Source organism: Elephas maximus, chromosome 23, assembly GCF_024166365.1.
Source record: "Elephas maximus indicus isolate mEleMax1 chromosome 23, mEleMax1 primary haplotype, whole genome shotgun sequence".
NCBI lineage: Eukaryota > Metazoa > Chordata > Mammalia > Proboscidea > Elephantidae > Elephas > Elephas maximus.
In genome coordinates, this window is record NC_064841.1 from 68,073,084 (window position 1) to 68,100,193 (window position 27,110).

The following is a 27,110-nucleotide window of genomic DNA, read 5'->3' on the forward strand; positions in this document are numbered from 1 at the left end:
AATAATGACTAAAATGTAGGTGAAAGATTTTCCCTTCAATCTTTTGCAATCATAAATACTGGAGAAAATCTTAATCACTTTATAGTAATAATTAATTGCACCTATTTTAACAAAAAAAGTAAGGTGCTCATCTCTGGGTGTTGAAATTCTGGGTAAAAATTCTGTTCAGGACCTACAAGGTCCTCAGTGTTACCTTTGTCAGGTTTAGCCTGAAGATATTTTCTTGTCGTAGTTCAATGATGTTGTGTATACATATGTATATATACATATGTACTTACATTTTAACTATATTCGTCACATTAAAGGATGGGATCACCAGTCAGTTGGTACTGAATCCAAAATATGAATTCAATCGGAATTTAAATTTTCACTTCAACTTTTTCCTGCCAACTATTCCACCAAACCAAATAGTTAAATATAGTTGAAGAACATCCTTTTGCTTTGTCCACTGGTGTTTACTTTTCCACTGGTTAAAATCCTCCATTCATCTTATAGAGCGATGAGTCGGACATTGTTTCATTGTCTCTGCTCTCTGGAAATTCTGCCTTATTTTTCCCATGACATTTCTTGTATGCCACATAAACTAGAAAACAATGCACAGGAAGTTAAGTAAATTTGATGATGATAAGCTACAAAAGTAATAACTTTGGATATGACTTATGAAGCGGTTTGCATTTTCTGTAGACCAGAGGCTACTTAGAAAAAAAAAATCACCTTCTTACTTCTATGACCACCCATGGATAGGAGGGGTGACTGAACTTCAGGAAGACCTAGCATAAGACATCTGGGTGTGTTTGCACCTGGCTTCTGCAGGCACTCAGCACTGCAAGTGGTACTTGACAATGTTAGCAACCACAGCAAGCGTTTATCCAGAACTACTATATCCCAGTTCATGAGCTAGTTCTCAATATACCACCTGTTAAGGTGCGATATGGGGCCCTGTTGGTGGAGTGGTTAAGAGCTACAGCTGCTAACAAAAAGGCTGGCAGTTTGAATCCAGCAGCTGCTCCTTGGAAACCCTATGGGGCAATTCTATTTTGCCCTTTAGGGTCACTATCAGTTCGAACTGGCTTGATGGCAACAGGTTTTTTTTTTTTTTAAGGTGCAGTATTGACCTAACGTTCCTCTGTGAAAGGGCTTGAGCTAGAATAACACTTCAGGCTTCCTGCCGCCTTCACTCACTTTTTCCCACAGGGCTAGGAGTATCTTAGCCGATTGGTGAACAGCCTTCCTCTCTTCTGTGGAGCTGCTAGTCTCTGGTAAAAATCCAAAACCAAACCAAACAAAAACCTGTTGCCAACGAGTTGACTCTGCCTCATAGGGGCCATTTATCAGCTTATTTTTGAAGTCAGCTTACTTGGACAGGCTTTGTCTTCCAAGGACTAACCTGCAGTATGCGTGTGTGTGAGTATGTGTGTGTGTGTGTTATGTGCACTTGTGTGAGGCAGTGAGGGTGGGGGGGGCAGTATTAATAAGCCCGTTGGCTTCAGATTCAAGCTATATTTTTCATTTAAGCACTTTCACTACTTGTATCAATAGCAAAAGTTTTATTTTACTGCCTAAATACCTGACTATTTTTCCCTACTTTTCAATTGGTTCCAAACTCAATAGGGGAAGAGAAGGGTCTTACTTATTGGGTCCCTCAAATTCCAATACCTCATGTAAAATTGGTATAATAATATTATCTACCTCATATGGCAGTAAAACAAACAGTTGCCATTGAGTTGATTCTGACTCATGGAGACTCTATGTATTTCAGAGTAGAACTGCGCTTTATAGAGTTTCATGACTGTGACCTCTTGGAAACAGATCATCAGGTTTTTTTTCCAAGGAGCTTCTGGGTGGGTTTCAACCTCCAATCTTTCAGTTAGCAACCAAGCATGTTAACTGTTTGTACTACCCAGGGATTCCCATAGGGTAGCAGTGAACATCAAAATGAGAAGAAATAGTAAAGAGCCTCAGGACCTATGGAAAATAGTTAAGTGCTTGGCAAATGTTAATTATCATTATGATTTGGGGCTGAGAGAGATAAGGTTATCTTCAAAGATCAGGATCAAGATCAATATTCCCTTTGGATTGGTCTCTGTGCTTCTATTACTATATTAGTTTTAAGCCACTGAGCCACACTGTTGAATTTAATTGAGCTTGGAAACCCTGGTGGTGTAGTAGTTAAGGGCTACGGCTGCTAACCAAAAAGCCAGCAGTTAGAATTCACGAGGTGCTCCTCGGAAACTCTATGGGGCAGTTCTACTCTTTCTTTTAGGGTAGCTATGAGTCGGAATCGACTCAACGGCAAGGGGTTTGGTTTTGGTTTTCATGGTCAGTTAAAACATCCCAAAACTTTTATTATAAACAAGCTGAGAGCCAAGGCTCTCTCAGTTTACACTTGACCCAAACCCCACGCCAAACCTAGTGCCCTCGAGTCGATTCCAACTCAGAGAGACCCGATAGCGACCCTATGAAGCCCCTTCTTTCTTTAACCAAAACATCTTATTTCCTTCCTTCCTCCCTCACTTGCTTCCTTCCGCTTTGTTCCAAAATAAAGAGGAAGCTCTTTATTACAAAATATAGTAGAATTCTAATCATATTACCAACATACATTTTCAGGGATTGTATATACTTAATAAAGACACCTTACTTTTCTCATATGAACTACTAATAAAATGTGGGAAAGGATGAGACCAATGTTTGTGCCTCTTTTACATCATTCCTTCAGCTTGCTCGCTAATCAATCAATCCCTTTTGGGTTAGTTAGTCAACTAGAAAATATATTTAACTGTTCTACCAACCCGTCCACTTTCTTTAGCTTATCTCATAAAAAAAAAAAAAAAAATTTTTTATCTCATAGGTACCATAAACTAATTATTTGGCCAAATCTCAAGGTGTATCAAATTGGGTATGCTTCTTTCATGCAAGCAACAGTTATTTGGCAGTGGGTTTCTGTTTTTTGGGCTAGTGATAAATCAGTGGGCTATTTCCAGTAGATTCAGAAATCCTATTCTAGAAAGGAAAGCTGTGCTTTAATATATAAATTGAAGACATTGGCACAGAATATAATTAGGACTCATGGGGAAGTTACTCAATTCACTACTGGAGTTAAGTAGAAAAGTCAAAAAAATAAAACTATGTCTCCAGGCATTTTATAGTTTAAAATTTCACATCATTTTTGTTAAGCACCTTCACTTAACATTCCCTCTTAAAATGCCATGATGTTTAAAAAAGTAGCAAACAAAAACCCTTTGCCATTCAGTCGATTTTGACTCACAGCGACCCTATAGGACAGAGTGGAACTGCCCCCATAGGATTTCAAAGGAGTAGCTTGTGGATTTGAACTGCCAGCCTTTTGGTTAGCAGCCGTAGCTATTAACCACTGAGACACCAAACCAAAAAAAAAAAAAAAAAGGAAACTATACCCGTTGCCGCTGAGTCGATTCTGACTCACAGCAACCCTATAGGACAGAGTAGAACTGCCCGATAGAATTTCCAAGGAGCGCCTGGGCCTGGTGGATTCGAACTGCCAACCTTTTGGTTAACAGCAGTAGCTCTTAACCGTTATGCCACCAATGTTTCTACTGCAGCACCAGGGCTCCTAAACAAAGAAACAGAGGCACAGTTTCTTTAATTAAAAATAGAATTTAAAATTATAGGTTAAATATCATCAGTCCATGGAAAATAAAATATAGGGAAGAATTTCAACTAGGTTAAGGTCAGCATGTGCTAATGGGAGAGGATCAAAGCTGTATGCTGCATAAGAGTAAAACTAAGAATCGGGTTATCTTTCCCTACACTTTAAATAAAGAACGTTTTTGCTTTAACTGCTTCAATTATATGGGCATTTTAAAAAAATAACGTGTGTGTATGTGTTTACACACACATTTCCTGTCTAATATAAATTAGCCTAATAAATATCCTATATTATACTAATTTCCTCTATACTAATTAGCCTAATAAATATCCTGTATACCAAATATCCTATAGGGTTGCTATGAGTCAGAATCGAATCGGCAGCAACAGGTTTGCTTTTCTTTTTTATCCTATGTTTACAAAACGTACCGGTTGCTGCAGAGTTGTTTCTGACTCATGGCGACCCCAAGTGTGTCAGAGGAGAACTGTGCTCCATAGAGTTTCAATGGCTAACTCTTCAGAAGCAGATAGCCCACGAGGCCTCTCTTCTGAGATGCCTCTGAGTAGACTCAAACCTCCATTATTTTGGTTAGCAGCTGAGAGTGAGAGTGTTAGCTGTTTGCACCTCCCGGGAACTTCAATACCAAGCCTATTTGGGGTTTACTTTTGAAAAACAATGGCCAGTCCTGGGTTTCTGAAAGCATTTGGGAAGGCACATGGTCCTAATGGGTTAATACGCCTCCCTATCACTAAGAAAAAAAAAAAAAATCAGTGGAGAGACCAAATTCCATTACTTTTCACTTAAAAATAATTTTCACTAGAAACTTTTGGTAAAATTACTATCTTTTTTTTTTTTTATCAGCAGTTAGGTAGCTTTTTTTCTTCCCATTATATGTATAGTCCACTGCCAGAAACAGGAAACGAAAAAAAGAAATGCCATTTAAGCAACTCCAGGATTTCTCAAAGAAGAACATCATAATGAAGCGTGATTAGCATTATTCTTACATCCTACTAGTAGCGCTGCGAAGACCACCTGGAAAATGGTGTAGATGAGAGGGAAGGTGAAAATGTGAGTGAGCTGTTCAGGAGTGAAAGACAGCTGGACGATGGTGGAACACAGCTGGGTATTCTGCATCCCTGTTTCCAAAGCAACTGTCCGGCACCTAAAAGAAATATTGAAAGAATATATGCTTTTTGTTGGTGTTGTTTTGGCTGGTGTTGTTACTATATAACACTAACAACAAACATATTGAGAACAAATGCTGTTGTTAGCTACCATTAAGTTGACTTTGACACATGGCGAGTAGAGCTGCCCCACAATGTTTTCAAGGCAGTGACCTTTCAGAAGTAGATCTCCGGGCCTGTCTTCCGAGGTGCCTCGGGGTGGCTTCGAGTCGCCAACCTTTCAGATAGTAGAACGCTTGAACATTTTCGCCACCCAGGGAATGCCATTGAGAGCAAATACTTATACAAATATTCATGAAGCTGGCTCATTTATATCAGCAGTCCATAAATGGCAAACGGGCTTTATTTCACCCTTTTTAATTATGTCCTTTGTTATAGTGCAGAGCACAGAGCAGGAGCTCAGTGAAGACTCAAGATATTTGTTGTAGTTGTCTTATTATTAAATCAGGTTTGTTCTGATTCAATCCTGGTCAAAAAATTCTGATCAAGTAGGAATTATTGTCCTCACTCTAGAGATGAGAACACCCAAAGAAAGAGTAAGTGTCTGCCCTAAGGTCCCACAGTTGGTAAGTGGCATGGTGAGAAGGCAAGCCCAGGTCTCTCTGACTCAAACATTGCCCTCTTTCCACTGTACAGTGCTGGTCATTATCTTATAAACACACCAGTGCTTGGTTTTCTTTCTGCCTATTGGTTCAGATGGGTTATTAGGAGAAGAAATATTTTTACCCAGTATCAAATTCGTGAATGCAAAACCAAGATCTAATATTCAGCTCCTTTTGATGATGACTTCCCCCTGTTGCTGGCCAGAAGAACCCTCACATACTACAAGGTCAACCTAACTCCATTTCTTAAAGTCACTCTGCTTGGAGAGTAAGATGCATGGCAATGGGAGAGTGTGAAAGAAGAATTTCAGCTAAAAAAAAGCAGTCAGTATTTTCTTTCTGGGGGCTTTGCATAATTTAGGAATGAATGAGTCTATTTAGAATGATTATTCAGAAATAGGGCCAATAGGACTTGTTGTTAGTATTGACAGCTTCTAAAGAAAATTCCCAATTTGATTTACCAAAACGCCATACCTGTACCAGGGCAGACCAGCTATTCTTGCCAGAAAAAAACCCAGGAGGTAACCGGCCATAGGAAATATTGTTCCTATAATCCACATTTGGGAACTGATGATCCAAGAACTTTGGTACAGTATTCCTCCAACCACAGCTATGAGAACAATGAGGATGGCTCCTGTGATGGAACCAACCTGGAAGAGAAACATAAGCAAACTCCACAATCATGTGTCAAAAGAAGTCAAAGTATGTTTAGCAGAGAAGAAACTAAAGCAGTCTCCTTTCCATTCGGGGTGGTGACAATGATCTTCTCTTAATGTAACTTTAGTCTGAAGGCTGCAAACCACCCACTGAAAAAGCTGATGCTTGTCTCATGCCTTAAGTTTAAAGAAAGTAAGGACATACGCATCCACGCTCAATTAACCTGGAGAAGCTTGCAAGTTATCCCTGTCCAAGTGAAAGAAACCACACTACAGTAAGAGCTAGAAGCAAGCCCTGGCTTCCTGATCCCTCCTACTCTGTTTCCTTATGCAAATCAAGAAACCCTTTGAATTTAATTTCTTCCTTTGTAATTCGGGGGAAGGAATCTGTCCCAACCACCTTTTACGATTGTTATAATAGTGGGAAAATGGATAAAAAACTCAAAGTAAAGAAAAATTCATTGCCGTTGAGTCGATTCCAACGCATAGCAACCCTATAGGACAGAGTAGAACTGCCCCGTAGGGCTTCCAAGGAGCAGCTGGTGGATTCAAACTGCTGACCTTTCACCTTTCACCAACAGGGCTCCTCCAAGTAAAGAGGAGTATAGAAATATAAGCTACAGTTGTTATCGTTTTCTCTTCTCATATATATATACTTAATTTGTAGATTATAACATTTATTTTCTAGAGAAGCAAGGAACACCAACTAGTTAATTTGTCTCCTGAGGAGCAGAATATATCTATCTGTCTATATCTGTATTTCTATTTCTATCTGTATCTCTACATTCATAGCTATCCATATCCATATCACCTACTTGGAAAATGGTTGGTGGAAAGGGATGAATTTATTTATATATTTTATATATATATATATATATAATTATAAAAGAACCCAGACTCTTTGCAGCTGAGTCAGTTCCAACTCATAGCGACCCTGTAGGGCAGAGTAGAACTGCCCCATAGGGTTTCCAAAGCTATAATCCTTATGGAGGCAGGCTGCCACATCTTCTCCCACGGAGTGACTGGTGGGTACTTAATTGCTGTCCTACCAGGGCTCATGTGTATATGCATATATACACTCATGGCAACTCAGTGTGTTTCAGAATAGAACTGCAGGTAAGGTTTTTAGTGGCTGTGACTTTTTGGATTTTAGATCACCAGGCCTTTCTTCCAAAATACCTCTGGGTGATTTTGAACAGCCAACCTTTCCGTTAGTAGCCAAGTGCTTAACCAATTGCTCTACCCAGGGACTGACACTCTGTGCATATGTGTATATATATATATATATATATATATATATATATATATATATATATATATATATATATATAACAAAATCTACTAGCTAACCAAAATCTACTAGTGTCAGACAATAAACTGGCCACACAGATGTGGAGAGAAGAAAGACATGACCTAAGGCAGCACAACAGAGATGAGAACAAAGCTCTGTGGAGGCAGAGGGTAGAGTAAAACAGAGAAGTGATGTTTGAATTGCTTGTCTCAGAGGGTGGACAGAAACTTGCTCTCTGGATGGGACAAGTAAGGCATTCTAGAAGAATGTACTGCATGTTTAATAACTTCAGGCCCCACTAGAAGGAAATCACATAATGAGAAAAAATAATTCAGTAGATAGAAATACTCTATAATTTCAATTCTCACTGTGGAACATTTAACTGTATAGCTGGTAGCATGAGACACTTACCTTCAGTATGAGCTTGGCTTTTTGGGGCCACTTATGATTAACATACATCCCAACAGAAACGGGAATAAGAAGAGCCACCAAAGAAATACCTAAAAATGATGGAAGGGCAGTTAGGTTGACCAGACATATACAGAGAAAAGAGAAAAACAAAAGAATAAGCCTGACAAGGCTGAGATAATATCCTAGTCTTGCATTACGAATACACAAAAAAGAAATTAAAAAAAAAAAAAAGTCTCCACCTTACTCACTCCAATAAATACTTTAATATTATTGGTGTAAAATTGGTAATATTGATGATACAAACTATTTTCCTTGGCTTATTTAGTCTTTGGATCTTTACATTCTTAAAAAAAATACCTTTCCAACGTGTTTGTGTGTGTTTTCTTATAATATATATATAGATATTATTTTACATTTGTCTTTTACTTCGTGGTAGTAGAAATGAAACCAAATTTTAAATTAGCTTGAGATCTCTGAATACTTGAAGGCTGCTGACTTCTATTTAAGACCATCTTTGGTTATTCAAATCTATAGCACAGAGGTGAGAGAACAGGTTGAAGAAACATGCTTTCAACTTTCTGTGAGATGATATATTTGGCGACCTCTCAAATAATTATAATTCTTTACAGCAGTGGGCTCACCCAGGCAGATAAAATCATGCTTCAATTTCACTGTGTTAAATCTACTGCCGTTCTTGTGACATGATTTGTTTCTCCATATTATTTAACACTCATTTGTCCAATAGTTGATTTTATACAATATAACACCAATAATTTTTAGCTTTCCAGGGGTTGTTTCTTTTCAAACAGTCTTTTAAAGCTGTATTGAGTAAGTGGAGCTGGATAATGAAATTCTGAGTGCTGATGTTGCTTAGTATGGGAGTAGATTGAGCTAGGAGTGGAAAACAGTTTTTAGATTCCAAGGCTTTAAATGTTAGCTTAAAATGAGTATGGTGGTGAAGAAAACATAATTGCCTTGTAGCCTCCTAGCCCTCCTGGCAATCTACGGGTTGGCAATTACTTTTATCCAGAAATTACTCAGTGGAATTAAGTAATGCCTAAGGATACCAAGATCAGGAAAAAAATAAAAGATAGGTTTTAAGAGAGACTAAGGAGAAAACGGGGGAACGGAGGATATGGAAAGAGCCATTGATAGATATACTGGTAAGCACCCCTTCCCCCCCAAAAAAACAAAACAAAACAAAACAACCCCAAAAACCAGTTGCTGTTGAGTTAATTCCAACTCATAGTAAATCTATAGGACAGAGTAGAACGGCCCCATAGGGTTTCCAAGGAGCGCCAGGTGGATTTGAACTGCTGACCTTTTGGTTAGCAGCCAAGCTCTTAGCCACTGCATCATCAGGTAATACTAGTTAATACTGGTGAGATCCCCCAGAAAAATCCCCTTTTGGATATCCTTGCATCTTGCTACTTGGAGAGACTTCCTCCCCTGGGTCTCTAGATCATTCCTTAAATTATGTGAATTTTGTCAGTCTTAAATTAAAATCATTCTGATACAACTTGATTGTACTGTGGTAGCTAGAATGTAGGTGCAAATGCTGTGCTTGGAATGTAAGCGTGATTGGTTTTTGGTAATCTATTTTAAATGAGCTGGGTCTGGTGAACAGGCAGCCCACCTACCCTGTTTGGCCCCTCTTGCTAAGAATCCGTATCTCTTTGGGGCAGCCCAAGGAAACAGGATAAGCATCAGGACTACTTGATGAAATCCATGGCAGAAATGTTTTTCCTCTTCAGAGCAGATAAGGCAAGAGAACATGTTTCAAGGATTTGAAGTTGACTGGAAAAGACAGCTTTTACCCTTTTTGACACCCCGTTTGGAGGAGTGGGTTGTTATAACTCTTTACTTCCCCGTGGCCTAGGGATCTCCCGCTCCCCTTCTCCCACAGGCTCTGTTCATTTTACTTAGTTTTCTTATGACTGTGCTGTCTGTGCAAAATGCATGCTTATTTAGAGGGAGATGCATGTGCTCTCAGTTACATGTTTGAAGCCACAACTTGGTCTGTAACCAGCAGGTAGAGGAATAAAGAAAGGTATAAAGAGATTTAAAAAAATGAAAGAGAGTAGTGAATGGAGTCACTTGGCAGCAGCAGATTCCAGATAAACCTTTCTTTATTCACAACTTTGAGCACTATGCAAATTATTTAACCTCTCTGAGCTTTGGTTTCTCCATTTGCAAAATGGGTGGAATTATACTAACTGAAGTGTTGGCAATTCAAACCCACCTAGAGGCGTCTTGGAGGACAGGCCCAGGGATCTGCTTCTGAAAGGTCCCAGCCTTGAAAACGCCATGGAGCAATCCTACTCTGCACCCACGGGGTCAACATGAACATGTCTACCTCACAGTGCTGTTTTGAGAACTCAGTGGTGAAATGGATATAAAGTTCTTGGTACACAGACACTAAACAGTGTGAGGTGGAGAGGAGTAGGTATAACAGGTTGCTGCAGTGGTTTTTTTTAGTGGTACCAGTGGTACACATCACATTCTCTCCCATCCAGATATTAGCTCATTTGAGTGTTTATTGAATCATCAGTGTGTGTTGAGAGCACCTGCCCACAGAGCTGATTGGAGAGCAGATCAGAGGACTATTTCTAACTCCCCAATGACCTTGGGGAAAATTAAACAATTACCCTGAGCCTCAATATCCCATCTATAAGGTGGTGATAATATCCTGTGAAGCAGTCTGCACTAAAAGACTAGAAAAAATAACCACAAGAAGTTTAGGCTAGAGGATAATAATAATAACAACAAAAAATGCAAACTTATTGCCATTGAGTCAATTCTGACTCGTAGCAACCCTATAGGACAGAGTAGAACTGCCCCATAGGGTTTCCAAGAGAATAGGTCTGGGAAAAATGATAAGTAAGAAAAGTTTATTCTTGTTTCTTAAAATCATCTCATTTTTTGCTTTTTATTTCCCCTTTCCTCACCTTCTGTTCCCTTTCCTTCCCTTCTCTTCCTTTCCCTCTCCTCTCTGCTCCCTTCCCCCCTTCCCTCTTCTCTCCTCTCCTTTTTGTCTTTACCTCTTTTATGATGACTTTTTTATCCACTGAGATGCAAATTTCTCTTTCTCACACTCTCTTCAACTACTACTCCTCTATGAGTTTGTCATACTGTGGTGGCTTGCATGCTGCTGTGATGCTGGAAACTACGCCACCAGTATTTTCTAGTACTAGCAGAGTTATTCATGGTACACAGGTTTCAATGGAGCTTCCAGACTAAGACAGACTGGAAAGAAGAGCCTGGAGATCTACTTCGGAAAAAAATGACCAGTGAAAACCTACAGACTGCAGTGGAACATTGTCAGGAAGATGAGCCCCTCAGGTTGGAAGGAACTAAAAATATGACTAGGGAAGAGCTGCCTTCTCAAAGTAGAGTTGGCCTTAATGACATGGATGGGATAAAGCTTTTGGGACTTTCATTGGGTGATGTGGCACAACTCAAAATGAGAAGAAACAGCTACAAACAACCATTAACAATCGGAATGTGGAAGGTACAAAGTATGAAGCAAGGAAAATTGAAGTTGTCAGAAATGAAATGGAACACTTGAAGATCAATATCCTAGGCATTAGTAAGCTGAAATGGACTAGTATTGGCCATTTTGAATTGGACAACCATATGGTCTACTACATCAGGAATGACAAATTGAAGACGAATGGCGTCACATTCATCATCAAAATGAACATTTCAAGATCAGTCCTGAAATACAACACTGTCAGTGATAGGATAATATCCATTCACCTACAAGGAAGACCAGTTAATACTTATCCAAATCTACACACGAACCACTAATGCCAAAGATGAAGAAATTGAAGATTTTTACCAACTGCTGCAGTCTGAAATTGATCAAAGATGCAATCAAGGTGCACTGATAATTACTGGTGATTGGAATGGGAAAGTTAGAAACAAAGAAGGATCAATAGTTGAAAACATAGCCTTGGTGATAGAAACGATGTCAGAGATTTTATGACAGAATTTTGCAATACCAATGACTTATTCATTGGAAATAATTTTTTTCAACAACGTAAATGGTGACTATGCACATGCACATCAACAACATCTGTGGAAAGAAATGATAAAGAAGCTCAATATCACCAGTCAGAACAAGGCCAGGGGCCGGCTGCCGATGAAACCATCAATTGCTCATATGCAAGTTCAAGGTGAAGCAGAAGAAAATTAGAACAAGTCCATGAGAGCCAAAGTACCACCTTGAGTATATTCCACCTGAATTTAGAGATGATCTCAAGAATAGATTTGATGCATTGAACACTAATGACCTAAGAACAGATGAGTTGTGGAGTGACATCAAGGAAGTCATACATGAAGAGAGCAAAAGGTCATTGAAAAGAAAGAAAAGTCCAAAATGGATGTCAGAAGAGACTTTGAAACTTGCTCTAGAACATGAAAGATCTAATGCAAATGGAAGAAATGATGAAGTACAAAAGCTGAAGAGAAGATTTAAAAGGGTGGCTCAAGAAGACAAAGTAAAGTATACTAATGAGATGTACAAAGACTTGGAGTTAGAAAACCCAAAGGAAAGAGCATGTTTGGCATTTCTCAAGCCGAAAGAACTGAAAACAATTCAAACTTTGAGTTGCAATTTTGAAGGATTATATGGTCAAAATATTGAATGACCCAGAAAACATCAAAAGCAGATGAAAGGAATACAGAGAGTCACTGTATCAAAAACAATTTGTTGATATTCAGTCTTTTCAGGAGGTAGCATATGATCAAGAGCTGATGGTACTGAAGAAGGAAGTCCAAGCTACACTGAAGGCACTGGTGAAAAACAAGCCTCCAGGAACTGATGGAAAACCAACTGAGACATTTCAACAAATTGATGCAACACTGGAAGCACTCACTTGTCTATGCCAAGAAATTTGTAAGACATCTACCTGACCAACTGCTGTGCCCATTCCAAAGAAAGGTTATCCAACAGAATGAGGAAATTATCAACCAATATCATTAATATCACAGGCAAGTAAAATTTTGTTGAAGATAATTAGAAAATGGTTGCAGCAGTAATCCACAAGGAACTGCCAGAAATTCAAGCCAGATCCAGAAGATGATGTAGAATGAGGGGTATCATTCCATGAGGGATATCAGGCTGGAACTTGGCTGAAAGCAGAGAATACCAGAAAGATATTTACCTGTGTTTTATTGACTATGCGGTCAGTGGGACCAGTCCCTGGAGAAGGCCATCATGCTTGGTAAAGTAGATTGGTTATCAAAAACAAGGAAGACCCTCAATAAAACGGATTGACACAGTGGCTTCTACAATGGTCTCAACCATAGCAATGATTGTGAGGATGACACAGGACCGTGCAGTGTTTTGTTCTGTTGTACCTAGGGTCATTATGATTCAGAACTGACTCAATGGTGCCTAATAGCAACACCTTAATTTCAAAACTTATGTGATATACGGTGTTCACGCTATGGTTAAAATTACCCAGTATTGCCATGGGACATTTTCTAGAAGGGAATGAATGTCAGGAGGGGAATATTTTAAGGCTTAAATTCTTTTCTCAAACAGTAAGTAATTAAAAATTCAAACTCCTTGGCAGGCAGGTTCTTTAACTCTAAGAGAGGTGTCTACTAAAGGAGCAGCAAGAGAGTTACGCAGCATGAGACACAGGCAGGTGGTAATGGAAGATCACTCTAAAACCTGTTCTTAGGAGATTATATCTGATATGAAGGCATTCCTCAGGGGTCAGTAGAAGGACCCTGTCATGGATTGAATTATGTCCCCCCAAAAATGTGAGTATCAACTTGGTTAGGCCATGATTCCCAGTATTGTGTGGTTGTCCTCCATTTTGTGATTGTAATTTTATGTTAAGAGGATTAGGGTGGGATTGTAACACCACCCTTACTCAGGTCACCTCCCTGATCCAAAGTAAAGGAGGTTTCCCTGGGGTGTGGCCTGCACCACTTTTTATCTCTCGAGAGATAAAAGTAAAGGGAAGCAAGCAGAGTTGGGAACTTCATACCACCAAGAAAGCAGCACCGGGAGCAGAGTGCAGCCTTTGGACCTGAGGTCCCTGTGCTGAGATGCTCCTAGACCAAGAGAAGACTGATGACAAGGACCTTCCTCCAGAGCCAACAGAGAGAGAAGGCTTTCACCTGAAGCTGATGCCCTGAATTTGGACTTGTAGCCTACTCAACTGTGAGAGAATAAACTTCTCTTTGTTAAAGCCATCCACTTGTGGCATTTCTGTTATAGCAGCATTAGATGACTAAGACAGATCCTGTGCAGGAAAATACTAAGATAAGTGTGTGAAGGAAGACCACTTCTTTTACCTAATGGTCATGGTGGGAGTTGCGGAGAGGGAAGAGACTATATGAAAATACTGGAGTACAGATTGTCCCTGATTAATGTTCCAGTAGTTTGTTCTGTTTCAATTGTGTACTGAGTCATGTTTTATCCCTGAAACAATCTCTCTTAGAAATGGAAGGAATTTAGATGTCAGCTAGTCCAGCTTCTCTCCCCAGCAGGAATTCCTTTTACAAACATTCTGATGAGTGATCCCTTAACCTTTGCTTATATGCACCCTTCAGTGATAAACTCACACCTTCGTAAGGCAGCGGGAGCTACTTATTTCCAAGGTTAGTTGAACAAAACTATTTAGCTGGAAATGTGCCTGCTTGGTACTGATATACTATTTCACCCACATTTCATTTTTAATATGATATTTCTATTGGAAATGGCTTGTTTTGGTATGCCAGGAACTATCCTGTGTTTTCCTTGATTCCCATCCCCATGTTACACCCAAAATTTAATCTTTCACCATCTCCCAGAAACAGAAGGCCTGTTTGGTCTGGGATAGGAGGGAACATCCAGGAGTTGAAATGAGTGGAGCGGAGTCACCACTAGTGAATCAGGCTCCCCGGGCATGGACTGTAGACTGTGCCATAAATGAACTTTTGAGTCATGATGTGGCTCACAATTGAGTGTTATAAACAACAAGTTTCATCTGACAGTTTCCTTTTGTAATACCCATTATTGCTTACTAAGTGGCAAAACAAAACAAAAAAACCAAACCCACTGCCCGTCAAGTAGATTCCGACTCACTGCGATCCTACAGTGCGCTGGTTTAAAAATCGTTAATTGAGTTTTTTTTTTTTTTTAATTTCTTAAATTTGAGTACCTGGGTGCAAACTCCCATTATCATTAACTAGAAATAGTCTGATCTGCAACTGATGGCTATTGATCATGGGGATGGCACAGGACTGGGCAGCGTTTTGTTCTGTTGTGCATGGGGCCACCATGAGTCAGAGGTTGACCCAATGGCACCTAACAACAGCAGTTAAACTCTGGATGAAGGAAAGAATGGAAACTCTTGGGCACTAGTAACTTAAGCCTCCTTGTGTCCAGACTGTTGTGGGAGGAGGAGATTGTTTAAGTTGGTCCCTCTCTCTGGTGATTTGAATTGAGGAAAAAGCTGGTTTTCCCATGAGATCAAGGTTGGGAATTTAGATTCTGCCAACCCTCATTCAAATGCATGGATTACTTGTAATGGGATCTTCATTGGGCATAACTGCCTTTCATGCAAAAAACAAAAAAAACCTGTTGCCGTTGATTCTGACACCTAATAATCCTATAGGACAGAATAGAACTGCCCCATAGGGTTTCCGAGGAGCACCTGGTGGATATGAACTGCCATCCTTTTGACTAGCAGTAGTGGCTCCTAACCACTGTGCCACCAGGGTTTCCTGCCTCTCATGCAAGGAAAGAGTAAACAACAGCTGGGGCTGAGCCTTGTATGAAAACCTAGTAGAGGAGAAGCAGAAGAGAAGTGATATTGAAAAATTCTTGCAGAAAAATGACTTACCTATGCTGTCATAGGGAATGACAATTGTCCTAACTTCAGCCCACATTTTGGTATAGAGAAAGAGACACAGCGGCATCATTCCCAGGGCAAGCAGGGTGGAACATGTGGTCATGCTGATGCTGAAAAGAAAGAGGCAAGTTGACATGTCCACTTGGGCTTTCTAGGTAAGAGTCTCTTTCAGTTTTTTGCTTTGTGAATAGAAGGCTTTGAAAAAGACTGTCACAACCAATAACACCATCAGGTACAATGGGCAGAAGTAAGACATGGCACAAGTTTGTACAGGGATGGCCTTGGTAAAACAGGGAAGTCCATATTTGGTGTCATCCTGCTTTGTCGTGTGCCAACCCTCCTTCCTTCTTTGTTCTCAAGTATCAAAAAAGATATTTAATAACAGTTTAAACCAACTACTAAACATGGTACAAAGTGCCCAGATGTGGCACCTTGTGAGCCTCTGATCAGACAGCAGCAGACACATTTATACCACTCAAGATTTCAGTGGGCTTCTACCAAGATGGGCCCTTGGAGGAGAATGCATGTCTGAAGGAGGAGGCCTCAATGCCTTAAAGCAGACAAATTACGGGCCAAAAGGCTGTAGCTTGAGAAGAGAAGAAGAAGCTGACTTAGAAAACATGTCGACAGGCATGATAGGCCTGGAGTCTTAGAAGTGAGCAAGTTGCTAAGGAATTTGTCAAATACATGTTCAGAAGAACCAGGGTTTGCGGTTACTTTTCCTGAGAGCACTTATACTTTAGTAAGTGGCTTTGGCCAAGTAAGTAGTTTTTGGCTAAGTAAGTGGATTTTGACTTTTGATTTTGAGTACTTAATACCAAAAGATGCTACTTTCAGCACTGTTAAAGCTGAGTGAGGAGAGATTTTTGGTCAGTGGGTCTTTGTGGCCCCCTTCAAATTGTATCATGTACAGGGGACATTCTCAGCCTGTGGAAAAAAGCAGCTGAGTCTTTTTCTTTTTTTTTTTTTGACCTGTACTGTTTGGGTTTGAAGAGGTACTGCCATTTACTATGTGAACTTGGGCAACTTAGTAGACTTCTGCGTGCCAGCTTTCTTATGTGTAAAATAAAGTTAGTAATAGTCTTCACCCGCAGAGGTGGGAGCCCTGGTGGTGCAGTGGTTAAGAATTTGGCTACTAACCAAAAGGTTGGCAGTTTGAATCCACTAGCCACTCCTTGGAAACCCTATGGGGCAGTGCTACTCTGTCCTGTAGGGTGGCTATGAGCTGGAATTGACTGGATGGCAACAGGTTTGGTTTTTTTGGTTTACCCTCACAGGCAGTGAGGATTAAATGAGGTAATGATGTGCCCTACTTAAAACATTGATGAAGAGACGTTTCTTGTTATTCTCTGTATAGCCACACGTTTGTGTTACAGTGTAATTGAGAAGCAGGAAACTCTAAGAGGAGTTGTTTGGAAAGGTCCCTTCCCCAACAGCTGTAGTATTGAGAGCTATTAAAGTAGTGATTTCTTAAAGGTATTATGTGCATGCTTGAAGGAAAATGCTAAATATTTACACACCCCTTCCCAAGATAAAACATACCCTATGCTAGGGAAGAGGGAGCCATGGTGGCACAGTGGCTAAGCACTCCACTGCTAACCAAAGGGTCGGCAGTTTGAACCCACTAGAAAGATGTGGCAGTCTGCTCCATAAAGGTTACATACAGCCTTGAAACCCTATGGGGCTGTTCTACCTGTCTTGTAGAGTTGCTATGAGTCAGAATCAACTCGATGGCTACGGGTTTATGTTAAGGAAAGCTACAATATTGCAATAATAGCCAATGCTAGAGACGTATGTAAAACATTTTCTAAGAAGTTCAGTCTATTATGGTCATAGGTTAGCTTAGTTTAGATATAAAACAGGGTGCTAAGGAAGAGTCCTAAGGAAGAGTCCTAGAGCCTGAAAAATGACTTAATCTGTTATCAATAGTACTTTTATTACTTATAATTAAAGTGCTGAGATGTATAAATGATTTTCCCTCTCTCCCTTCCTTCCCTCTTCTCTAGTTTCTTTTTAAAAATAAATTAGATATGGGTTTAAAGTGATCCCCATCATAAAATTACTTTTATTCCTGTGCGTACAATATGCTTTCTAGAGTGGAGAAGACGGGAAGGGCATATTCATCACCTGGATCATAGCAAAGAGAAGCCTGAGAATTGTTCATTTGTTTTAAGCTGTGAGAGCAATTTTTAGAAGGAAGTCTTTTTCTCTCCTTGTTTTTCTTTCCAATTTCTTTGTGAAAACTTCTGAACTATTGCTAAGACAATTTATGAAACTGATTACTGTTTTGAGTTTGGAAAGAACAGTTTCTTAAAAACCATGAGAAGGGCCAAGATCATAGTTGGGGAAGGAAATGGTTTAGATTTAGTGGGGAATCTTGGCCATGAGGAGATGAATGTCAAAATAGCAAGAGAATGGGAGGCCTGAAGTCAAATCTGTTTGAATGAATACAAGACCAAAATAAAACCATTTTAAATGGGATTAAAAATGGTTCATAGAGAAAGAATTTTAAGGAGTCCTGTGGAGGACTGAATGAACAAAAAGAACCAAAATAGTTTTATATGAAAACAAATTCAAGTCTATCAGGGGCATGGATATGAACCATCAAAATACTACCATGAATTTATACTGAAATGAAGAAAATACTATTGAGCAAGAAGTTAAAAAATCTCCGGACTTTAATTCTTGGTCTTAGCTGTATTATCATCTGTTTACACAAATCACATGCACCTTTTATGTTTGTTTGGCAACCGCTCCCTCCTCTGTGTTTTTGTAAGCATGTTATGCTAATTTTTTTTTAACAGCAACATTTAAAAAAAATTCGCATAGCGGTACTTACAAAAATATCTCACAGTGGGGAGGATGTGGCTGGCAAACAAATGTACAAGTAGTGCCTAATTTGCATTAAAATACCTTAACTTCCGGGGAGAAATTTTTTGGAAACATAAGAATAAGTTAGAATTCAGTGAATGTTGGGGAATCCAGTGAAGTCAGTGTGATAAAAATTCAAAACATTATAATAATATTAGAAGGGAAACACCAAGTTTGAAGGATCAATAGAACTGTTTATAGTATTACTAGAAACAGGAGAAGTGATAAGTAATACAGATAAGGTGGACAATGATTAAGAGCTTGGTCTAAATTCAGATTCTGACTCTGGCTTGCATTGACTCTGTGACCTTGGTCAAGTTTCTGAACCTTAATTTTATCATCTGTCAAATGCAGAAAGTGATAGTACTGAATCGAGAGGACTGTAAGTCAATGCATTTACAATACTCAGCACTGTGGATGGCCCCTGATGACGACCCCATGCACAACAGAACAGAACGCTGCCCCATCCTGTATCATCCCCATGGTTGGTTTTGGATCAGAATGTTTTGATCTATAGGCTTTTCATTGGCTCATTGTCATGGATTGAATTATGTCCCCCCCAAAATATGTGTATCAATTTGGCTGGGCCATAATTTCCAGTGTTGTGCCTTTGTCCTCCATTTTGTGATTGTAATTTTATGTTAAAGAGCATTAGGGTGGGATTGTAATACCCTTACCCAGGTCATATTCCTGATCCAATGTAAAGGGAGTTTCCCTAGGTTGCGACCTGCACTGCCTTTTATCTCTCAAGAGATAAAAAGGAAAGGGAAGCAAGCAGAGAGTTGGGGACCTCATACCACCAAGAAAGCAGCACCGGGAGCAGAGCGTGTCATTTGAACCTGGGGTTCCTGTGCAGAGAAGCTCCTAGTCCAGGGGAAAATTGACAAGAAGGACCTTCCTCCAGAGCCGACAGAAAGAAAGCCTTCCCCTGGAGCTGACGCCCTGAATTTGGACTTGTAGGCTTCTAGACAGTGAGAGAATAAACTTGTCTTTGTTGAAGCCATCCACTTGTGGTATTTCTGTTACAGCAGCACTAGGTGACTAAGATACTCATTTTCAGAAGTAGATCACCAGGCCTTTCTTTCTGGTCTGTCTTAGTCTGGAAGCTCCATTGAAACCAGTACATCATCACAGCAACGTGAAAGCCTCTGATGACAGATGGGTGGCGGCTGTGCATGAAGTGCACTGGCTGGGAATCGAACCTGGGTCCCCCACATGGAAGGCAAGGATTCTACCCCTGAATCACCAAGGCCCCCAAGCTGCCTAACAGTGCCTAACAAACATTAGCTAGTAAAATAAAAATAAAAACTACATGAAAGAAAGAAAGCTTGGTTAATTGGGGGGAAAACTTCAAATGGTATTAGGTTAGTTCTGTTAGAGGAGAGAGGAAATGGATATTTATGAGGCTGAAATGGGAGCTATTGCTTTGGATTTGTGATAAGCAAGAGGGCCAGGGATCTCGAACCACTAAAATAATAGCACTGAAGTGGAAGATGAAAAAATCTAACAGTACTTGGCTTAAGAACAGGGAAGCAGTAGGAAAATCTAGAAAATAATAAAAAGGAGTGTAGAAGGTACGTGGAAATGGTAAAATTGGAAAAACTATTGAAAGGACGCATCAACAAAGGGTTCCCCAAAGACTAAGTCAAAGAAAGGAAAATGAGAAAAAATCTTTTCATGATGTGGCTGAGGTCACTGCTAAGGTAAGAGTGACATTCTATTGAGCTGTAACTGAGCAGGTGAAAGATACACATGGGTATCACCAGAACTATGAGCCTTGGCCACAACAAATTCACCTGAAAACGTCGCCTTCATCTCTCCCTGAAACATTTTGTGCAGAAGATGCCCACAGAACAGATATAACTTAGGTGAAAATATCTATGCACAGATCAGACTGGGAGGAGTTGAAATATTACTTTCAACTGTACTTCCATCATGTATTTCAATCAGCAGAGATAACTGTCATTTTTTTTTTTTTTCTTTCTTTTAGTCACTAGAGGTTTGAAACTGCAGTGGCTTCCTATGCTCAGAAGAAATGATAGGGAGAAGGAGGAAATGTTTTGTTTTCTTCTTCCAGGCACCACATCCAGGAAAGTTAAAGCCAGGTGGAGTTGTTTTGCTAGGCATTGTGTTCAATTCGTGCAGAGCTTATCAGTCTAAACAAATGTGTCTTCACTGCTGTTGCTAAAGTTCAAGTGGGGATGGAGAAGATAAAGTTCCAAGGGTACAGAATTGGAAATATAAATGGTAGATAGGATTGTATTTAAATGAATTAGCAGGAGACTTCAGTTAGCTGAGACTGGCCTCAGAAGAATAAAAAATCCTTTTTGCCCAATGGAAAATTGGTTCCCAATAGCTGAGGTTTTATCCCCTTAATTTGTTTCAAAGAAATATTTGGTCGGTTTTTTCCCCTAAAATATACAAACCATAATGTCATTTTCTTACACGTTGTTGTTGTTGTTAGGTGCTGTCAAGTTGGTTCCAACTCATAGCGGTCCTATGCAAAACAGAACGAAACACTGCCCGGTCCTGCGCCATCCTTACAATCGTTGTTATGCTTGAGCTCATTGTTGCAGCCACTGTGTCAATTCACCTCGTTGAGAGTCTTCCTCTTTTCCGCTGACCCTGTACTCTGCCAAGCATGATGTCCTTCTCCAGGGAATGATCCCTCCTGACAACATGTCCAAAGTATGTAAGACGCAATCTTGCCATCCTTGCCTCTAAGGAGCATTCTGGTTGCACTTCTTCCAAGACAGATTTATTTGTTCTTCTGGCAGTCCGTGGTAAATTCAATATTCTTCGCCAACACCACAATTCAAAGGCGTCAATTCTGCTTCGGTCTTCTTTATTCATTGTCCAGCTTTCACATGCATATGATGCGATTGAAAATACCATGCCTTGGGTCAGGCGCACCTTGGTCTTCAGGGTGACATCTTTGTTCTTCAAGACTTTGAAGAGGTCCTTTGCAGCAGATTTGCCCAATGCAATGTGTCTTTTGATTTCTTGACTGCTGCTTCCATGGCTGTTGATTGTGGATCCAAGCAAAATGAAATCCTTGACAACTTCAATCTTTTCTCCGTTTATCATGATGTCGCTCATTGGTCCACTTGTGAGGATTTTTGTTTTCTTTTTTTATGTTGAGGTGTAATCCATACTGAAGGCTGTGGTCTTTGATCTTCATCAGTAAGTGCTTCAAGTCCTCTTCACTTTCAGCAATTAAGGTTGTGTCATCTGCATAATGCAGGTTTTTAATGAGTCTTCCTCCAATCTTGATGCCCCATTCTTCTTCATATAGTCCACCTTCTCGTATTATTTGTTCAGCATACAGATTAAATAGGTATGGTGAAGGAATACAACCCTGGCACACACCTTTCCTGACTTTAAACCAATCAGTATCCCCTTGTTCTGTCTGAACAACTACCTCTTGATCTATGTAAAGGTTCCTCATGAGCACAATTAAGTGTTCTGGAATTCCCATTCTTCCCAGTGTTATCCATAGTTTGTTATGATCCACACAGTCGAATGCCTTTGCATAATCGATAAAACACAGGTAAACATCCTTCTGGTATTCCCTGCTTTTAGCCAGGATCCATCTGACATCAGCAATGATATCCCTGGTTCCACATCCTCTTCTGAAACCAGCCTGAATTTCTGACAATTCCCTGTTGATATACTGCTGCAGCCATTTTTGAATGATCTTCAGCAAAATTTTATTTGCGTGTGATATTAATGATATTGTTCTATAATTTCCACATTTGGTTGTATCACCTTTCTTGGGAATAGGCGTAAATATGAATCTTTTCCAGTCAGTTGGCCAGGAAGCTGTCTTCCATATTTCTTGGCATAGATGAGTGAGCACCTCCAGTGCTGCATCTGTTTGTTGAAACATCTCAGTTGATATTCCATCAATTCCTGGAGCCTTGTTTTTCGCCAATGCCTCCAGAGCAGCTTGGGCTTCTTCCTTCAGAACCATCGGTTCCTGATCATATGCCACCTCTTGAAATGGTTGAATATCGACTAATTCTTTTTGTTATAATGACTCTGTGTATCCCTTCCATCTTCTTTTGATGCTTCCTGCATCATTTAATATTTTCCCCATGGAATCCTTCACTCTTGCAACTCGAGGCTTGAATTTTTTCTTCAGCTCTTTGAGCTTGAGAAATGCCGAGCGTGTTCTTCCCTTTTGGTTTTCCATCACCAGCTCTTTGCACATGTCATTATAATAATTTATTTTGTCTTCTCGAGACGCCCTTTGAAATCTTTTATTCAGTTCTTTTACTTCATGAATTCTTCCTTTTGGTTTAGCTGCTTGGTGCTCAAGAGCAAGTTTCAGAGTCTCTTCTGACATCCACCTTGATCTCTTCTTTCTTTTCTGTCTTTTCGGTGACCTCTCGCTTTCTTCATGGATGATGTCCTTGATATCATTCCATAACTCGTCTGGTCTGCGGTCACTAGTGTTCAATGTGTCAAACCTATTCTTGAGATGGTCTCTGAATTCAGATGGGATATACTCAAGGTAATATTTTTGCTCTGGTGGACTTGCTCTAATTTTCTTCAGTTTCAGCTTGAACTTGAATATGAGCAATTGATGGTCTGTTCCACAGTTGGCCCCTGGATTTGTTCTGACTGATGATATTGAGCTTTTCCATTGTCTCTTTCCACAGATGTAGTCAATTTGAGTTCTGTGTGTTCCATCTGGCAAGGTCCATGTCGCTGTTTTTGTTGGTGAAAGAAGGTATTTGCAGTGAAGAAGTCATTGGTCTTGCAAAATTGTATCATTCGATCTCTGGCATTATTTCTATCACCAAGGCCATATTTTCCAACTACTGATCCTTCTTCTTTGTTTCCAACTTTTGCATTTCAATCATCAATAATTATCAATGCATCTTGATTGCATGTTCGATCAATTTCAGACTGCAGCAGCTGATAAAAATCTTCTATTTCTTCATCTTTGGCCCTAGTGGTTGGTTCGTAAATTTGAATAACAGTTGTATTAACTGGTCTTCCTTGTAGGCATATGGATATTATCCTATCCCTGACAGTGTTGTACTTCAGGATAGATCTTGAAACATTCTTTTTGACCATGAATGCAACACCATTCCTCTTCGAGTTGTTATTCCCAGCATAGTAGACTATATGATAGTCAGATTCAAAATGGCCAATACCAGTCCATTTCAGCTCACTAATGCCTGGGATATTGATGTTTATGCATTCCATTTCATTTTTGAGTATTTCCAATTTTCCTAGATTCATACTTTGTACGTTCTAGGTTCTATTAATGGATGTTTGCAGCTGTTTCTTCTCATTTTGAGTCGTGCCACATCAGCAAATGAAGGTCCCGAAACCTTTACTCCATCCACGTTATTAAGGTCAACTCTTCTTTGAGGAGGCAGCTCTTCCCCAGTCATCTTTTGAGTGCCTTCCAACCTGGGAGGCTCATCTTCCAGCACTATATCAGACAATGTTCCACTGCTATTCATAAGGTTTTCTGTGGCTAATGCTTTTCAGAAGTAGACTGCGGGGCCCTTCTTTCTAGTCTGTCTTAGTCTGGAAGCTCAGCTGAAACCTGTCCTCCATGGGTGACCCTGCTGGTGTCTGAATACAGTGGCATAGCTTCTAGCATCGCAGCAACACACAAACCCCCACAGTACGACAAACTGACAGACATGTTTTCTTACATAGTAGCATAATTTAACCTCCTCTTGGTGATTTGGAAACCCTGATTGTATAGTGGTTAAGAGCTAGAGCTCCTAACCAAAATGTTGCCAGTTCGAATCCCCCAGGCATTCCTTGGAAACCCTATGGGGCATTTCTACTCTGTCCTATAGGGTCACTACGAGGGGAATTGAATCAACGGCAGTGGGTTGATTTCCTTGGTGATCTGAGGTCATTATTCTTTGCTGTACTAAAATACAGTAATATTTTCTAGGGTTATTGGGTTTACAGAGTTGTCTGTCCCTAAAATAGGTGAAACAGAGGGTGCTAAGCTTTGTGAGTGTCTTCTTTGCTTTGTCAGCCTTTTGGTCTTCACTGCCATCACTAGAATTTAAGTGGCGATGGAGAAGATAAAGTTCCGAGGGTACAGAATTAGAAATTGGGGTCAGGCTTTTTGGGCCACTGGCTGCTTCTGGCTCATGCCTGTCTCTTTCTCGCCCTTTCCCATTTCCTGTTTCTGATCCTGTAAGTATTGGGAAATTGTATAATAGAGCTTTAGAATTAGGAAAGTAAGTAGGTCCCCAGCGAGGTTAGTTTATGAGATTAAGTGGAATTTATTTCTGGTGCACAAAATCTTTTATGGGGTCTTGTTTGAATCTGGATAGGTGAGGTTGCTCTAGCTAGTGACTATTAGACTGCAGAGGTGTTGGCTTTTTGTATACTTTGCAAGACAAGGGGGACCTGTGGAGCATAGTCTTTATATAATGAAAATCAAACATTTCAATGACTTATGTCCCATTACAGGGCTTACTCTGATTTGTAGAGGGATTTGGTGTATAAACTGATTCAGCTGAGTGTTTTCTACCAAGGTTTCACATTCCCCTTTTTTTTTTTTTTTTTTATTAAACTTTTGGTTACAGTTTACAGGAATTGTTATACTAGGTAGACCGATTCCATAACCATCTCCTGTTTCAAAAGAAGTAAGATTTCCTTAAAACCACATCAATGTCTCACTTGGAGTTTTGAGATGGGAATTTATAGCTTCAGCCTGAGGAAGGAAATCCACTTCAACAGCCACACAACCCAACATCACACAAATGTTTCCATCTTGCGACTGAATTACATAACGTGTGGCAGTATGTTGAGGCACAAGATGCTTTGATGTTGTTAAAACATTACAAATATCATGTAAAAGCTGTTTAGTGGAGGTCAAAGACTGTATACCATTGCGTTCACTCCTCTCTCCTCTCCCTTGAGTGGGTGCTAGCTTTTAGAAGGCTCACTTCTGTTTGCCTCTGCTCAGGTCCAACTAAGTTGAAGTCTGAAAAGACTTTATTGCTATATTGTGGTTCACAGGTTTGACTAAACCAAGTAACACTTGGAATCTCTCCTTTTTTTATATACAGGATTTCCTTAAGACATCTGCTGCAGGGTAGATACTGTATTCCCTTATGTGAAAAGTTGGTCATGTGAAACAACAACAACAACAACCAAAACAAAAACCATAGATTATATGATTTTCTAAAGCTTCTGGAGAAATCAGCACTAGATAAGTTGAGACACCCTGCTCCTGATTGCTCACGAGACACTCAATCAATGCAGAGCCCAGTTTTCCATTTTGCAGTGGTTACATCTCTCTACTTTGAGCTTCTGCCTTCCTAGTAGCTGGTGATTAACGGGGTGATTGCCTACTGTACAGCATTTAATAAGCACACGTTACATTAACACCTGGGTGGTTTACAGAAATGCATACCTTTCACAGGAAATGAGGAATCGCGAGGTAAGGAAAAAGACGTTTGTCTGTTCAAACTACAGCATTAAAATTCGCAGTCTAGTCACACTAATGCTTCGTCTTATTTCTATTAGTTTTTTTTTCCCCCCACTGCTAGCTCAGACTGGCACAGGATGAATTGGGCAAACATTGCAATTTAGATTACTCTGTGGGAAGCTGAGAAACCATTTTCTGTTTATTTTGTAGCAAGGTAAGCATAATTAAAAAAAAAAAAAGCTGCCTTAGGTTTTTTTTTTCCCTACTTTTAATAGAACTGGAGGTAAAACAAATGCAGGGATTCTTTCTTATGTTATATACCAAAAAAAAAAAAAACCAAAAAACAAAAGCTTGCCCAGATAACTGGAGCTGACCATCGTCCCACCATAGGCGCTGACGTTCAATGAACAATTTGGTTCCATGATTGTACTCAGAACTCTTCATCACTACACAGAAAGTTTTTTGTTTTTCTTGTTGATACCAATAGAGAACACTTTCTGAGCTGCAGCTTGCGGCTTGGGAAGGATTTCTTTTTTTTCAAAAAACTTTGAATCTTTTCCCAGGGATAAATAGCATTTATCTGATCCCTGTTAACTGAGTTAGATTAAAAAACACAAACACAAAAAATAACCCCTAAATTCCTATAGCTAAGCAACCACAAGGGCTGGCGAGGGAATGGGTTTATCCTCTCCTTGTTTAATTCCTTAATGGTACTTTAAATCAATGGCAGATCAGTGGGAAATTCAGAATGCCATAGGCTTCTTAAAAGATTAACTTGATGCAGTTGGAATATTTTGAGGATTAGATGTCTTACCTCAAGTCCATGTCACCATCGACCCAATACGCCAAGATATTGGAAGCGGTTCCTCCCGGGCAGCATCCTATGATAAGTACCACCACAGCCTGGATGGGAAGGATGTTGAAGGTCACTGACAGAATGAATCCTGTGAGGGGCATGATCCCAAACTGACAGAGGAAACCAACAAATATGCCCCATGGTTGCTTTATGTGTCCTAGGAATTTCTTCACTTCTACATTGCAACCCATGGAGAACATCACCAAAGCCAACAAGATGGTAAGGATGGCACTCAGGACTACATTTAGAATATAGTTGGAATTAGTCTCAGCTAGCACACAGGAGGCACCATCACAAATTGTTGCATTGGGCAAACAGCTTGACAAATTATTCAT

The 27,110-nt window shown here is 39.9% G+C and overlaps 1 protein-coding gene across 1 annotated transcript; it reads right to left on the reverse strand.

The window, feature by feature from the left end:
• Nucleotides 1-470: 470 nt before the first annotated feature.
• On the reverse strand, nucleotides 471-27,110 carry SLC10A2 (solute carrier family 10 member 2). The gene is made up of 6 exons (XM_049867677.1): nucleotides 26,734-27,110; nucleotides 15,617-15,735; nucleotides 7,770-7,858; nucleotides 5,886-6,061; nucleotides 4,630-4,787; nucleotides 471-583 (listed from the first exon to the last, which is right to left on the reverse strand). Exons 1-6 carry the CDS (start codon nucleotides 27,108-27,110, stop codon nucleotides 471-473), a joined length of 1,032 nt encoding a protein of 343 aa, XP_049723634.1.